At 34.3% G+C, this 16,456-nt stretch overlaps 1 protein-coding gene across 8 annotated transcripts in view; it reads right to left on the reverse strand.

Annotated features, from left to right (window-relative positions):
• LOC118200382 (adhesion molecule nephrin-like) overlaps positions 1-16,456 on the reverse strand; it is a 513,425-nt gene that overhangs the window by 348,344 nt on the left and 148,625 nt on the right. For all 8 annotated transcript variants that reach the window (XM_085817483.1, XM_085817484.1, XM_085817481.1 and 5 more), the window contains one exon: positions 9,766-10,101. In XM_085817483.1, coding sequence (XP_085673609.1) covers positions 9,766-10,101 — 336 coding nt within the window. The remainder of the gene's footprint in view (positions 1-9,765; positions 10,102-16,456) is intronic.

Here is a 16,456-nt window from a genome sequence, read left to right on the forward strand (position 1 = left end):
GCGAGTAATTGAAAACATAATAAGAAAATCGGTCATAACTCATTTCTCACCCTTTTGGCGATAAAGGTAGACCTCGCATGAGGTAAAACTTCTTGAAATCTGCCACTTGCAGTAAGAATGAAAGATTAACTTAAGTTTGTAAAGTAACATAAAATTTTACTTATCTTTGTAATATTCGGACATCCTTTTCTGGGCCCAGTCTTTAAAGGTATAGCAGATAGTAGCTTGGTTGATCCTCCTTCTTGTACGGGCTCGCCCTTCAGTGCTTTCCTCTGGAAGCTTCCGTTTTTCACCAGTACGGCCACCCTTGAACACCTTCCTTTTGTCCTCTGCTTGTGGTCTTGGCCGTTTGAAGGCAGCTGGTCTTGGTGGAACCGGGAAACTTCTGTCGTGATCCTGCTTGGACCTCGTTGTTGGCCGTTCAAATTTTTCTTGTACTTTTTCCTCCGCCGCTGATGGCCCTTCCGCAGTTCGGCGACTTTTGCTGCGGAGAGTTCTGTCGGATGAGTCGATCCTCCATTTTAAAGCCGGGTTATAATTGCCGTCATTTCTCCTGGTCCTCTTCACATACGTCGTCCTTCTCCCTTCTTCATTCTGGGGGTGTTCGTGAACTCTGTTTTCTGGACGGTGGAACGGCTTCTTTTTTTTTTTACCTTCAATTTTTCCGCGGGGCAATTTTCTTTTCACTTGCTTCTGTCTCTCATTGGCTTGCCCTTGTACTTGTCGTTTTCCCACCTCTGGAACTTGTACCTGCGGTGTCTGCCGTGCCGGATCCTGCAGAAGATCTGAAAAGATTTGCATTTTATTACGATCGAAGTAGGGCTTAATTTGATCAATATTTGCGGAACAGATTTCACCATTTCTGGCCTTTAACACTACAACAGCGTGAGTTATTTTTTCTATAACATATGGTCCTTCAAATCGTGGAAAAAATTTGGCAGTTTTATCTTCTGGTGCTGAAGAAAGTGAATGCTTAATTTTTAGTACTTCATCCCCTACTTTATAAGTTACTCCCCGTCGTTTCAAGTCATAATACAATTTTTGTTTTCTCTGTGCTACTTCAGTATTCTTCTTTGCCTCCTTAATTAGTTTTTCTATATCACCCATTTTAAATTCTGGGGCTCTTTGTTGCACATAAAATAATTTATCTAACGGTGTTATAATCTTTCTGCCTAGAAATAACTCAGCAGGAGTTTTTCCCGTTGTATCATGTTTTGCGGTCCTAAGGGCGAAAGCAAATTCATTGACATAGTTATCCCAGCTTTTATGAAAATTTTTAACATAACTACGGATAATTTTCACTATATTTCTGTTGACCCGTTCCGCTATATTTGATTGCGGCCGATACGGGACCATTTTTAAATGACGTATGCCCAGTTTTTTGCACATGTCTTCAAATATATTACTTACAAATTGAGGACCATTATCCGATATAACTTTTAGGGGCGCCCCGTATTTTAAAATATATTTATTTAAAATAGAATCGGTAACTAATTTCGCGGAGGCTCGTTTTAAGGGAACAATTTCGGTCCATTTACTAAAATGATCAACCATAACAAGGAGATAGCGACTTTTGTTTAACTGACTTTTTGGGAAAGGGCCCAATAAATCGATGCCGATTATTTCATTTGGAAATTCGGATTTAATACTATTTAGAAACCCGGCCGGGCGGAAATTAATATAATTAACGGCTTGACATGTTGGGCAGGACTGGACATACGCCCTTGTTAACTTTTGCAGTTCAGGAAAGTAGACTGCCTCGCGTACGCGTTGGATAGTTTTTCGAATACCAGCATGAGAAGCTAAAGGGTTGTCATGGAGCTCTTGCAGGATATTTAATCTAAGACTAGCTGGGATAACAGGTCGAAATTCGTTGTTGGAATTCGTAGTTTTTGTATAAAATAATAGACCATCTATTAGTTCGTAATGGGCCGCCCTATTTCTTATCGCCACAATATCTTGGTGGCTAAAATTTTCAGGATCCTTCAAATACTCATAAATACTTCCAAACTCAGGATCCTTACCCAGTTCGGTTATTACAGTTTCTCGGGAATTTATTGTACACGCTGTCAGCATTGCAACTTTTACGGTATTACCCTGTTCGTCTAATTTAATTCGTGATAGGGCATCTGCTACGATATTTTCCTTTCCGGGGGTATGCTTGATTACCAGATTATATTCTTGCAGCTTGAGTGCCCATCTTATTAACCTTGGGGATAAATTTTTCCCTGAGTACAATCTAGTTACCGCCGCATGATCAGAATATACTGTTATCGGCGCCTTTCCAAAATAGACTCGGAACTTTTGCACTGCTAACAGAACTGCAAGTGCCTCTCTCTCGGTCGCGGAATAGTTTCTTTGTGTTTGATTTAAAGTTCGGCTAAAAAATGCCACGGGCTGCTGATTTTGCGAAAGTACCGCTCCTACCGCATAATCCGAAGCATCCGCTGAAATTTCTAAATTTTCATCCTTTTCAGGAAATTTCAACACAGGGGCTTGCGTTAATGCTTGTTTTAATTTTTCGAAAGCACTATTGGCTTCGGCCATCCACGAGAATCTTGCCTTTTTACTTTTTAATTTTAACAATGGCTCAGCGATAGCCGCAAAATCTTTTATAAAGGACCTATAATATGAACAAAGTCCTAGAAAAGAAGAGAGCTTCTTTGCCGTGTTTGGAGTCGGATACTTTTGTACAGCGATTATTTTTGATTCATCTGTCTCGATTCCTTTTTGCGATATTTTGTAACCTAAATATTTTAATTCAGGGGCTGCAAATTTGCACTTTTCGACATTAACTTTTAGACCGGCCTCATTTAATAAAGAAAACACCTGTCTTAAATCCTGTATATGTTGGTCGAGATTATCACTAGTAATAATGATATCATCTAAATAGATAAATGTGGACTTTCCAAGAACAGGTCTTAACACAATGTCCATGCATCGCTGAAATGTTGCTGGGGCCCCAGAAAGGCCAAACGGCATACGCAAAAATGCATAAGTGCCAGACTTGGTTATAAAAGCAGTCTTAGGCACGTCCTCAGGCCTGACCCCTATTTGAAAATAACCATTCGTTAAGTCTAAAGTCGTCATAAATTTGGTTGATTTTATGTTCCTTAAAATTTCTTCTTTGATCGGTAACGGATATACCGGATATTTCGTTATGGAATTTAATTTACGGTAATCAATAGCGAATCTCCACCTTTTTGGATGCTCCAAAGGATAATCATTATTTTTCTTACATAAAACCACCGGGCTAGCATAACTACTTGAGATGGGCGTTATGATCTTTTTACGTAGCATATCGGTAATATGCCATTCTATAATTTTTTCCTTATTCTTATCATACCGGTATGGTTTTTGACGAACCGGCAATGCATCTCCGGTGTCAATACTATGGTTAGTAACCTGAGTAAATCCTGGAATATCACTAAATAAGGAAGCAAATTCACTTACCACTTGTCGGATTCTATCTTGCTCGTCATTAGGCAGGTGGTCAAGATTTAACCTTGGCGGTTCAACCTTTTCTACACGCACTGGTTTCATTGTCAGCCTAAGGGACGCTTCATTAAAATCCAGTGTAGCTTGTGCGTCTGAAAGAAAGTCTATTCCTAGGATTAAATGTGCTTGCAAATTCTTTACTATAAAAAACATCACCTTTACTTGTTCGTCCTTGATACGGATATATAAAGGTACTTTACCTACGCACTTACATTCTTCTCCTTGCGCCGCTAATACTGTCGTATTATCCGCATTATATATGCGGTATTTGCGAAAATACTTTCTAAAAAAAACTTCTGCCACACAGGAACACTGCGCGCCGGTATCCAGGAGTGCGGTGGCCGGGATATTATTTACCAAGACTTCAATCTTCGGAAGAGTTAAATTTTTCACCATTACTGTATTTAACTTGTAGGAAGAGGGATTTTCGTGGCCTTCGGATTTCCGCACCCTCTCGTCAGCAGAAATCCGTTTTAGTTTAAATTCTTTTTCCTTTCCGTGCTTTCCTTCTTTCTCCACTGGCCTTGAGACTTTTTTCCTGGGTTGCTATTGAACTGTCGACGTTCGCCGGCTGTTTTTGAATGCTCGGGTTTCCCTACCCACTGATTCGCTTTTTCTCCGTAGCCATGTGCTTGAGTTTGCTGTAGTCTTGGCGTACCAAATTGGTTTCGCTGTTGATATTGGCGTCTTCTTTCGACGTCCGCCGTTCTTCTACTTTCAAACTGGATTGCTAGCTCAAATAACTTTTCCAGTGTAGTCGGATTTCGTAATTCAATAAAGTCTTGCACTTGGGGTAGTAACCTCGGCAAAATCACTTGAATTATTTCAGGATCCGGACGGTTTCCATACAAGAGCTTGAAAACGTGAATTTTTCTTAAAATAAAGCTCGAGAGGTTTTCCATTCTTTGTTGATATATACTGAAAAGTTCTGTTTCTAATTTCGCACGATCCCTTACAACAGGGAAGGCTTTTAGTAGGGCAGTCTTGAAATTTTCGTAAGTATAGGTGGGACTTCCTGCTTGACCCAAGAGACTTCTGCCGATACATTTGAACCAGTTAAGCGCTTGGCCCCTCAAAGCGCTGGTAGCTAAGGTAACTTTTTGAAACTCGTGCACGGGGTAGAGCATGAAGTGGTCATCCAATTTTTCCAAAAAACTGGTTACCGGTGAGTTTCCATTAAATGTTGCTTCTGGTTTCATCGAAGCGCGCATGGTCTGGACGATGTACCCAAATCCTTCCAGGCCAGCAGCTGGCATTTCTGGATTCTGAGCCGTTTCTGCAGGCAGCACAGGTTCTTCTTGAAACTCGGCCATGGTTATTCTTCTACGTTGGGCGCCACTATCAGGTTCAATGTTTTTTCTAACCTTCTTCGGAAACATACAATGACCTGACTAGGAACAGAGAGCTTACTAAAGCTATGTTCACTAATTGTAGTAAGTAGACAGGATACAGACGAAGGGTATACAAAACCCTTTATTTTTCTTTATATACAATGACTTCCGTACTTCGGAATACAATGACCCTCCACTCGGGGTCTAACGTAAAAGATATCAAAATAAAACTAAACTCTAATTTAACTTTAGAATAATATACGTGGAAGATTGGCCTTATAATAACAGGAAGCGTATGTAGCACAGAGACTGTGAACACTACAATACGTTTAATTTATCAAGAGGATTAAAACCTCTGGCCTGGAAGGCAAATAGCAACTGCGTAACTTCTAAGGTAAGCGGCCTGCTTCGAACTCACTGCTTCCTCTCTCTTTCGCTTGGCAAAAAGGCCACACTTAAATACTTGGCGTTCGCCAGACAAACTTTGCATAAAAACCTTCACGCTTATAATTCTGGCCGGAAGTAGAAAATAAGAAGTGATAGTAAAGATTTAAAATAAAATAAACGTTAGTAAAACTTAAGATCCTTACAACATTTTATTAAGAAACTTTCGCTAGTTAACTATAAGAGATATTAAAGTTGAATGTCAAAACAAATGATATGTAAAAAGGGGATCCAATATTTCAAAAATTTCGAAGTACTTTAAAGTCTAAAGATACTAGATACAAGGTGCGATTTCCCGCAAATAGCTTTTGAATGAATGAAGAAGTAATATGGTACTTACGGTTAAATGCATCTAAAACTTGCTCAGAAAATTCAAGATTGATTCTACCCTCCATGATCGATATAAAGAATTACAGAAAAAGAAGATTTTGACCTCAGATATCTTTTAGTCGCATCAGGACAATAATACCTCTATATTGCGAACTCCTTATGATGCCGCATCTCGTGTTAAGGACTGCGTTTTATTAACTGATTACTTGGATTTGGGTCCAGACCTTTAACCAGCATTACTAAACATGCTTACTCGATATCGACAGCCTAACTATAGAGCAGGTCTTTATGAATATTGCCTTAGATGAAGGAAAAGGCTGTAAAGTTTCTTTAGTTAAATAAAGAATTAGAAACCATTTATGAAATCTTATTATATAACCAGAGTTATTGTCGAAGCAAATCCCGCCGCTTTATGTTAAGAGGAACTTTCAATGTATACACACAAACATATGAATAAAAATATTCGAAATGCGTTTACTTTCTTAGATCTGTGCTTACATGTCTCTATCAGGAATTGAAAGAACAGGTAATGAAGAAGAAGCCATAGAAAAGCCTGATAATATTATCAGACTTATACTGAAGGAAGCTAATTTCAATATGAGAAAACGATGAAAGACGAATAATGAAGCCTTACAGAAAATTTGCAAGAGGAAATTGCAGACTACCTCAGAAACTAATATCAATAAAGTCTTAGCGTATGCAGCATACTCCCAACTAACTGAGGTAATACTAGAGACGGCGTTCACATTTAACTCGAAATCATTTATAATCAGCAGATAAAAATACGTATAATTAGCAGAAATTACTATTAATAATTAACCTGTATGTTTAAGCAGTTCAATTTCAGAAAGATGTTCATCTTGTTTTGAAAATTCAATCAACAATTAAAACAAGCAACACATGCTTCAGAACAAAACATATAACACTATTCCGATAAGGGTAGATGGCAGAAAGAAAATTAATACATGTGCACTTCATTTATTTTTGTAATTTGTTTTTAATGGATGATTTAAATATCATTAATAGAAAAGGCGAATGTGTGTGCCATGGACGCAGTGTTAAATGCTCCTATACTTTCTTATATTCGATATATTCTTTATATTTGGAAACCAAAGTGATAAAAGTATCCAAATGATTTGCTCCGGACATCTTTAGCTGTAAAATTTATTACTGCTTGGAGTTGCGAAAAAGAATTTAAAAAAATTGAACAAATTTCTGTTTATTTATTTAGTAGCCCAAAGGGACAGTTTGCCCAGAAGGACTATTAATTTCGTTTTGGATTTTGTGTCGTCCATTATAAAACGGCGTTTCAATTTTCAAATTAGTGGCACCAAATATTAGAGCCCTGCATTATATTTAAAGAAATCAAATAATGAAGAATCTGAATGTATGTATGTATGTTTCTCGCGCTGTGAAAAAACAATGGTACCTAGAGACATCCAGTTGTGAATAATGTAATCTTCAACTTGACTGTGAGCATCTGGAAGCTCAAATTTGGAATTTGTTTTATTATCTCATATTTTGTAAACCTTTAACGAATTTTTAATAACAAACTGAACGATTTCAAAGCGAGCAACGGCAACACCATACGAAATAAAAGCATTTTTATCTCCACCGCGTAAGACTGTGTATCGGAAATTTTAAAGATATGCTCTTTCTAGATATTTTGTTCTATCGCTGTTGAATTGAATTTCATTGTTTAGAATATGATATTGCGAAGAACATGATATTTAATAAATAAAGGAAACACAAAAAAAGTTTAAAAAACGCTCGTGTGGGTGTAATATAAAATCTGAAAGCTTTAGCCTTTTTTTTATTCTTTTGGTATATTTATTCACAAAATTTATCTGAACTGTTAACCCACAGAAGTATTAATTCAGACCTGAAAACAATTGAGAATATTAAAATATTTAATTTTTCTTTGTTTTGAAGCTGTGGATAGCAAAGATTTGTAAAGTAATTTAAAATGGAATCTTTTTAAATTTTTATTTTGGGAAGTTTTTAAACTTTTATTTTGGGAAAAAGGTAAATCGTTATTTTTATATATTTAAAACTGTCAATTTGAAGATTCTAATACAGCGGTTGCCAATCCTATGCCCCTGGACACCATGACGCCCTCCGATCGTTTAACGTGTGCTGTGCGATCGCAATAAAAAGTTTTAGTTTTCAATAATTCTATGTAAAGGTTTTCTCATTTTTAGAGAAATAGAAGTTGCGTTCAACATAGATACCGCACAAAGCAAAGCGCGACTTTTTTTATGGGCATATATTATTAATTCAATCTGACTATTCACCATAAAAAAAATTACCATAAAAAAAGTAAATGGTGCTCGCAGTCCAACAGATATTCTAGAATGTGCTCTTAGGAACAAAAGGGTTGAGGACCCCTGTTCTAACAATAGACTCCATAGGATTTTAGAAGTCTTATTTTTAAGACCTGATTTTATGATTTGGATTCTCTGAATTGTTTTGGTGCTGGATTTAAAAACATCAGATGAAGCAGTTTTAAAGCATAAGTTGCCTATTTTGGTTATCTCTTTATTTAGTTATTATATTGTTATTTAAGTTATTATTTCTAGCGTTAGCCGTACATCGGCATCATGATTAATATACGATTCAGAAAAACGGAGAGAAAAAAATGGCAAAGAAAGAGGGGCGAAAACTTTAAAAAAATGCTGCACGTGTAGCTGCACCTGGCAGTATTCCAAAAGTAATAATTACGTACTTTCTTATTTAGTAAAAAGAAACATTTGAAAAAAGAACTTGTATAATACATTTTATTTTAAATGTTTTTGTTCTTCATTTTTTTTTCTTTTTGCTGCCATTCTGAACTATTAAAAATTATTATAACTTTGACACCAGTTAGGATTACAAAAAGTATTACAAAAGCAAAACAAATTATTATATTTAAAAATATGCATATGTACGTAAAAATATAAACTGACATTTTGATTTAGTCCGATACAGATGCACACAGCTGATCGATGTTTACGTTTACAAGCAGTGATTTCGAAAAATGAGCGTAATCAAAAGCAATCTGAAAGGTATCATTGAGTAGTCAAAAAATTTTATTTTTTTCAGAGCGATCGAGACATGACGGACTTCATCGTAAAATGAAGAAATTGTGCAACGCTGTACAAGACACAAAAGCAGATTAACCTTTTAGATTGATGCAAACATGGCTCGTTTTGAATAATAATGCTGCAATCTATTTCAATTAAGAAACCAGTCTAAGACGAGTTTGTCTATAACTAAGTTTAGGAACATCCTAAGATAAACTCAGTACCTTATTGTTTGAAAGATGTCGAAGTTCTGGAATAAAATAAAGATGTTCACAGGAAATATGTATTAAAATATATATTCGTGCTTATGTCAGATGTGTAAATAAAATAAGTGATTTTGCTGAATGACAAACCAGTAGAGTTTATAAGTATATCGCATCTGCATGGAAAAACAATATTCCCTACTGAAATGCAATGAAAGCAAAGCAAAACAGTTAACATAATGTATGACATTAGGAAAATGTTTCGTTAATTACAGTCTGTTAGGTTTTTTTGAGAGCAAAGAAACGTGAAAAATGAGAAATGCCCTCTCCGGGTGCTAGACAGACAAGCTGTCTACTTACACCACGAAGGCACGTAGTAAGGAATGAGAAAACTTAATGATAAAAAGCATCTATAAATAAGTGTCAGTTAGATACCTTGTGACAATCTGTTTTAGTTAGATGACAAATATATGTACCCTTCTAGCTATGTATAAATCATAATATATTTTATTATACAATGTATCAGTTAGATGTTGCTAAAAATTAAATCAAGGTATGAATTTTTAAGAAGTCCATACATTGCTTTTATTGCTCAGCCTGTTACGCAATGTTCTACTGCAACTCGAAAGATAAATTAATAATTTCGTACATCATCAACGAAGACTCGCAAATCACCAAGCTACGTAAATGATAAATTAGGCAAGGTCTGTGAATCAGAATTTTACCAGCCTACGTAAAGGCCGTGGTAGTGTAGCGAAATAAAACATGTTTGTGATTTTTAGTAGCAGTATTAGACTGATTGTCAAAGAATCCTTAAAACAACGGCAATTTAAGACATGTTTGTACTCGTATGTTAAATAACATGTGTTAGGACATTTTGGAATCTACAATACTTACCTATTACTTTGAGGACTACTGTATACATATAAGTTCTATCCCATCTGTAATCGACTCGGCAGTAGTACACCCCAGCATCACCTTCTTTTACAGATACCAGCTTCAATACAGGAGGCCAAGGACTTGGATCAAATGTTGCTCTACTTCGGAGTTTGTCAGAAGGAACGTGCAAGGAATGAGTACCTCCTTCTCTAGCATCAACAGTATAGACGGACATCACTTCATCATCCTTGTACCAAAAGATACATTTGATACCGCTCTCTGGAGGGCGCTGGGGTACTTGGCATGGCAAGTGAGCTGTAGAGCCCAGGACAGCTTCGAATTCTGGCAAGACATCTAAACCATGAAAAAAATGTATTAACCATATTTTAGACATCTTTACATAAGAATATCTCTTTACATCAAATGAGTGAAATGCTTACGGGAAATTAATAACAGTAATTTCATATATTTCATTTTAGTTTTCAAAATAAATGCGATTAAGTAAAATAAATTTTTTGTATTACGAAATGTTTTTGATGCATGTTATTTCAAATTACCCTCTTATTGATGATACTGACAATGCACGTCTTCATATTTTTATCTCAAAGCACCTTTACGACGATATCTATTTTTAGAGGTATTAGAGCCATTTTTAATGTGATCCGGTTGCTTAATAGTAGAATAAAAGATATCCAATCCTTATTTTAGAAAAAGCGTATTTATTACTTATTACTTGTCACCAAATTATTATACCTTATTTCTGTTATTATTCCAAATACTTATTTCTGTTATATTTCTCTTTATATCATTGGCATAGATGTTACCTGATTAGACGCTTTGCATAGTAATTAATGTAATGCAAAGCATTCAGCTAATTATATTTCGTTAACAATAATATTTTCGTAGCTTTTATATCATTTTTTTAAATATTTATATATATTAGAGATTTAAATTAATCATAGTTCATTTATTTAAATTAAATATATCCTTTTTTATGCATTTAAAATTTATTTCATTTACATTTTAAGCATCTGTTAAGTATTGCTACGATTTTCCAGAGAATGAAACCACCAAGAAAACGCTTTCTTGGTAAGAGCGAAAAATCGCTAAATGCTGTAAAGGTACAAACCCTTGGCGGGTTTTTAGAGTGTTTTAGAGGGTAGTTTTTTTTTTCTCAAGGCTATTAATAAATGGTTACTGATTAGGAAGCTAAACCAGTGGTAATAATAAATGACACAAGCATACAAATTTAAACATTTTATTTCTTACATCTTACTATTTATAAGTTGCTTAAGTAAGAACAAACACTTTGAATGAGGAATAAAACTGAGCAATATTTACATGTACTTTTCATTGGCAATAACTTTTTTAGAAAGTCTTTTTTGGTTTTAATCTTGTAAAAATTTTTACAAGCTAATCTGATATTAATTTTACATGCCATCAAGCATTTAACCTTAGATTCCTTCATCAAACCCCTATCATCAGTCTATGCGTTGTTCATCAACGAAAATACTCTCTTAACTGGTGCTTATGTCTTAAGTAAGCAGAAGGTATACTCAACAATCTTGATCAGATTGGGGGCTGCTATGTAATTCTCCTTGAAGTGACCAAACAGCCTGAGCCATTTTTCTTTACTTGAAATAAGCAAATCTCTGGTAGTCTCTTCTTACATCCTATGTGCCCAGTTTGACTGCAAATACTCCTTAGCAAGCACAACTTCATCAAACAGCTGATCATTGTTCATTTCCATATCGGGTATGTCAAGAAGACTGCTATTAATAATTTCAGGAGAAAGTTCGGCGTTTTACAACAACAATAAACAGCATTTGTTTTGGTCAGAGTGACTCATGAAAACTTTTTATCGTTTCCAAAACTATTCTCCCAGAGTCCAGGTATGCAATGCATCTTTCATAAAAGCCATCAAGTCCTTCTTTTACACTGTTACGGACTTGCTCATCTAGACTCCTGTAGATGTTCTTTGTATAAATAAAGTGTGAAGTGTGGATAAAGTGTGAAGCCTTTCTTTCTGTCAGGTTTCTTTTGAGAGGTTTATGAGCTTCAGCAATCTCAAAAGCTGTAGTGTTATCTTTTTCAATTACCGGGATGGTCCTGTTAATTAGTGCAAGCTGTCCGTGGACAAACCACAAGTATAGCTCACCCGTTAAATCAGTAAACAAGTTTTATATTGTTGATGGGCACATTTTTTTTCTAATAAAATGCTTTCAGACCATCAAAAATCTGCAGAATTCTTTCCAACGCGGGCATCATTGATAGAAATCGGGTTGTTCCCATGTTGAATGAGCTCTCGGTACTATATCTCGGTATATTCACAAAATTATTTTAGTTATACGAATTGTGTATATGTGGTAGTATTTAATATTCACTAGTAAGGCCTCAGTATAGATTGGGAGACTATCTACTGCCTATAGGACCTTATTTTCTTACCACTGGACCTTATTTTCTTACCACTGGACCTTATTTTCTTACCACTGGACCTTATTTTCTGGACTTATTTTTACTGGACCTTATTTTCTTAAGAGGGGGTAGTCACAGTTAATGTGAATTCTAACCGATAATTTATCGTGTTGGACAATTTTCTGCGTCCAAAAATTAAAGAGTATAGGAATACAACCTAGAGGATTTCTTGTTCCAAAAAAGTGGAACTGCGGTCCATACAGCACATCGTTCACGCATATTTTGCAAACAACGTTCCAGGTCCTTACGTGAGGCCGTGCCGTGGTCACCGCGCTCGCCTGATTTAAGTCTCCGTGATTTTTTTCTTTGGGAGTACCTCAAGGCCTATGTTTCTAAACATCGATCTCAGTCTTTGGACCAGCCAGAGGAAACTGTTCAAAAAGAAAGTGAAGAAATTTCTCTCGGCTTGCTAGAAAGAGAGATTGAAAACGGCTTCAAATATGTATCAGCCGTCAAGGCAAATTTAAATAACAAAAAAATGTTATAAACCTACATTTAGGAAATAAAAAGTTTCTGATGATACCTCGTGGCATTTTTTAGTCCTCTTTGAAATGTGGAAGTTATTTCTGCTGCACCCCATATATGCACTCTTAATAGTTTTATCTCTCATATATTTTGAATTTTAATAAATACCTATTTTTTATCTAATTCTTACAGTATCTAATTTATAATTTTTATAAATATCTGAAGAGGTTTTTGAATTGTAATTTGCATTGAAAGCTTGTCATTTTTGCATCGTTAAGTTTAAACACACTAACTGAACTAAGTTGCAAACCGCTGCACTTAATCTTTTTAATATCTGATAAATACTTAATAAATAATATAAATTCTAATTAATTTAAATTATTACCTTTTAAGCGAAATTAAAGTCGCATTTATAAATAATAATAACTATTAGGAACTAGGAAATATTCTTCGATTTAAGACTAATAAAAATTAAAAGATCAGTATGCATTTTACAAAGGAAACTACAAAGGATTTTGATCTAAAAATGGTACTTTAGGTTTAAAAGTACTTAACTTTGCTGAAAATATTTAGCTAGTTTTAAAGCAAAAATCATGCGTCATATAATTTTTATTCTATTAACAAACTGAGCTGAAAAAAAGCAAATATTAAGCAATTAAGACAGGAATGCACGCACAAAACTAGTTACCCAGAAGGAAAATAATTTCATTATGAAAATGTATTCTTTTCCCCGAAACAACATTAACAAATGCCTCTCATTTTCACCTCCCTTAAAAAGCTCAAGGCGTTAGTTGCGTTTCATTCTTTTCTTGACTATAATTCATCATCCGTAAGTTAAGAACAATAAGCGTACTATTTCTTGGAGCCACAGGTAGGATGCTTAAAATCATTTAATGTGCATGAGACCAACTACTTTAAGTGCTAACTCTTATTAAATAAAGTAATTTTAATTACAGAATAGTTCTTAACAATTAATGTTGGAGGTAATGTTTATCGTATCTCCGTTAATATTCTTTTCTGTCTCGCCACTGCGAAAAGATATCATCAAAAAAAAAAAAATTGTGATGATGAATTCCATCTAATTCCTTAAGGCGCAGTGGAACAAAATTCAATTAGAACTATTTCTCTCCGCACGCGATTTATACATTACAGTAATCTCGGTGCCAGAAAGTGGTGAATTTAAAGAATTATTAGAAAAGCTTAGAAAATGTAGAAACCAATCATTTAGATTTCATAAATAAAATATTCTAAATGCTTATGGAGTAAATCTAAATGCCCTTAATCGCCGTGGCATATAATATATACAATGTATAATTTAAAGAATGTAATCTTAAAATAATATGCTCTAAAAGAAGGTGAAATTTTTAAATTACTTTTAACTTCAGAATGATGTTTCTAAAATGACAAATGAAACTTTGCACTCTATAATAAGTTAGCTGTCATATGAATGGAACGGAAATTCAATTCGATATTAAAACGTAAAATATGTTTTTCATTTGTCTGATTGTTCTCCGTAATTTAAACGCCTCTTTTTTAATTCTTAAAGCAAATTAATGCAATATGATGGCTTTTCTATGTACCTGCATTTTAAATATCCTATTTTCCTTGGAGTATCAGTTTTGAAAAAGTTTTAAAATTTAGATTTTCTTTTAATGAACCTAAAGTCAAAATAAATAAAAGGATATGAGATAAAACAGTGGTAGAGACTTCTTCGACAGAATGAACTTTTCTTCGAAGTGGGTCAAAACTTTGATATGTTAAAATATACGTTAGTGTCATGGTTGCTCGAAAATAACAATTCTAAACTTTGCTTTCAAATACCAAGAATATATATCTAACTACAAATATTCTAAAATGAGGAATCTTATTAAAATAGTTTCAATACTCAAGCTTTTCGCTGTTTGGTAGAAAAGACGTGTAATTCGTGGTCTTTTCGTTGCAGATACTCGTAAAATGTCCATTATTCTTTAATTAACTTTAAAAAAATTCCGTACATTTTGCGTAAAATTTGCTGTTATATGCTTAAAAATGCTTTCAACATAACACCCATAAAGCTAATAACAAATGCTACTTTTTCGAATACATGACAAATAATTTTCAAAAGCGAACAGCTTATAATTATCCTCTAAATTTTAGCTCAAATTTTCCTGATTTTTTATAGAAAACATGTCCGTTAAGATGCTTTAAATCGGTAAATTTGTTTTTGAATATCTCTGCAAATGTTTCCTCTTAAGTTATTAATTAAAGCAAATTATATATTTTATTTAAACGGAGATTTTATTCTGCAGGATGCAGAGTTCCAATATTAAAATCTAGTCAAAATATAGATTCTCCTCTTTGTAGGTAAAGGGAAAATATCAGTTCTCTACTATAATTTTACCAAATTTTGTAATTCACTGTACATATCTAAGATCTATAGTAATAAATCATGTAAGAAATACTATTTTTTTTTCGAGTAGCATACATAGAGACATTCATTTTCATATATTATATATCACATATCACTGCTCAGTTAAAAATTGAGTTATAGTATGTGAATGTAATTAATTCTTATTTAGAAGACTAAGAAAACTCACACTTATGACTCTCGAAATCAAAGTTGTGAATAATATTCTTCCGCTGATGCATCGGATTTGCCCGGCGCGCTAGTGCTTTCTATCAACACCTCCTAACAAAAGAGAGGAAGTGTTTTGTCTCTTTTCAATGCATTGGCAGCCAGTCAAAGCTGTAGTTCGTATTACTATTAGTGGTTGCAATTTTGAACACTTCTGGTGATACTGTATTGTTGCAATGAAGCACATTGCATTGATTTTGTAAATAAAATAGTTTTTCCTCCCGTGTTATTTTTTGCTTTTGTACTTTAGAGTTTAGACCAAATATTCCTATACAAAAAGTACATATTTTATTGCGCTTAATCACCCCTCCAATACTTTGAAAGATGTAGTAAAATTTAAGAAATCAATTTCCTCAGTTCAAGAATTTTAAATACGTTTGACTGAAAAGTGACCACTATATGATAGGTGATCTAATAGCTAACAAAACAAAATCCTTTATACTTTTAAATATCAATTCTGAGAATACCCGTTTTGATCAAAGCACATTAGTAATCTACACTGGCAAAATATCTTGTAAATTATGGGCTTTATAGTAATTTATTCACCACATTTTAACCTAGTACAGTACAAAGTCTTTAATCGGACGTCCATAATCCGGACCTCAAAGCTACAAAATTTATGCGCATGCGTAAACGTATTATGCGTTTACGCATGCGCGTTTAATGTATAGCTAGGCTAAAATTATCTAATTATCTATTTAAGTTAATGTTGCAGATTGTGCTGTTTCTTAATCTTCTAATTGGATCCGGCTTATTATCTTTTGCAGACTGTTAGAGCAATTTTATAAAAATTAAGCTTGAACTTTCGATTATGTCAAAAACAGTTTCCAATCCTGGAGCTACAAAGAAGCTACAAAGCGATAGCATGTTTCGATGTCAGTCAAACAAAAAGTGGAATTGCTGCAAAAAAGGGATAAAGGCATGAAGAAAGTGACAAAGAGATTAGTGAAAACGAAAAAATTTCGATTGACAAGTTAGTCGGTATTCTCGGCACAGTATTACAGGATTTGAACAGTGGAACTTTGTAACTGAACAAGAAATTATGTCTGTTTATAGAATTAAAGGGAAAGTATTAGCACAAAAAACGAAGCAACTTAAACAACTTGCATTGAAAGAAATGTTTAATAAAGTAAACAAATAAATATTAAGCATTTT

This window comes from Stegodyphus dumicola, chromosome 5, assembly GCF_044657685.1.
Source record: "Stegodyphus dumicola isolate Sdum_Otavi_A_Nest chromosome 5, ASM4465768v1".
Taxonomy (NCBI): Eukaryota; Metazoa; Arthropoda; class Arachnida; order Araneae; family Eresidae; genus Stegodyphus; species Stegodyphus dumicola.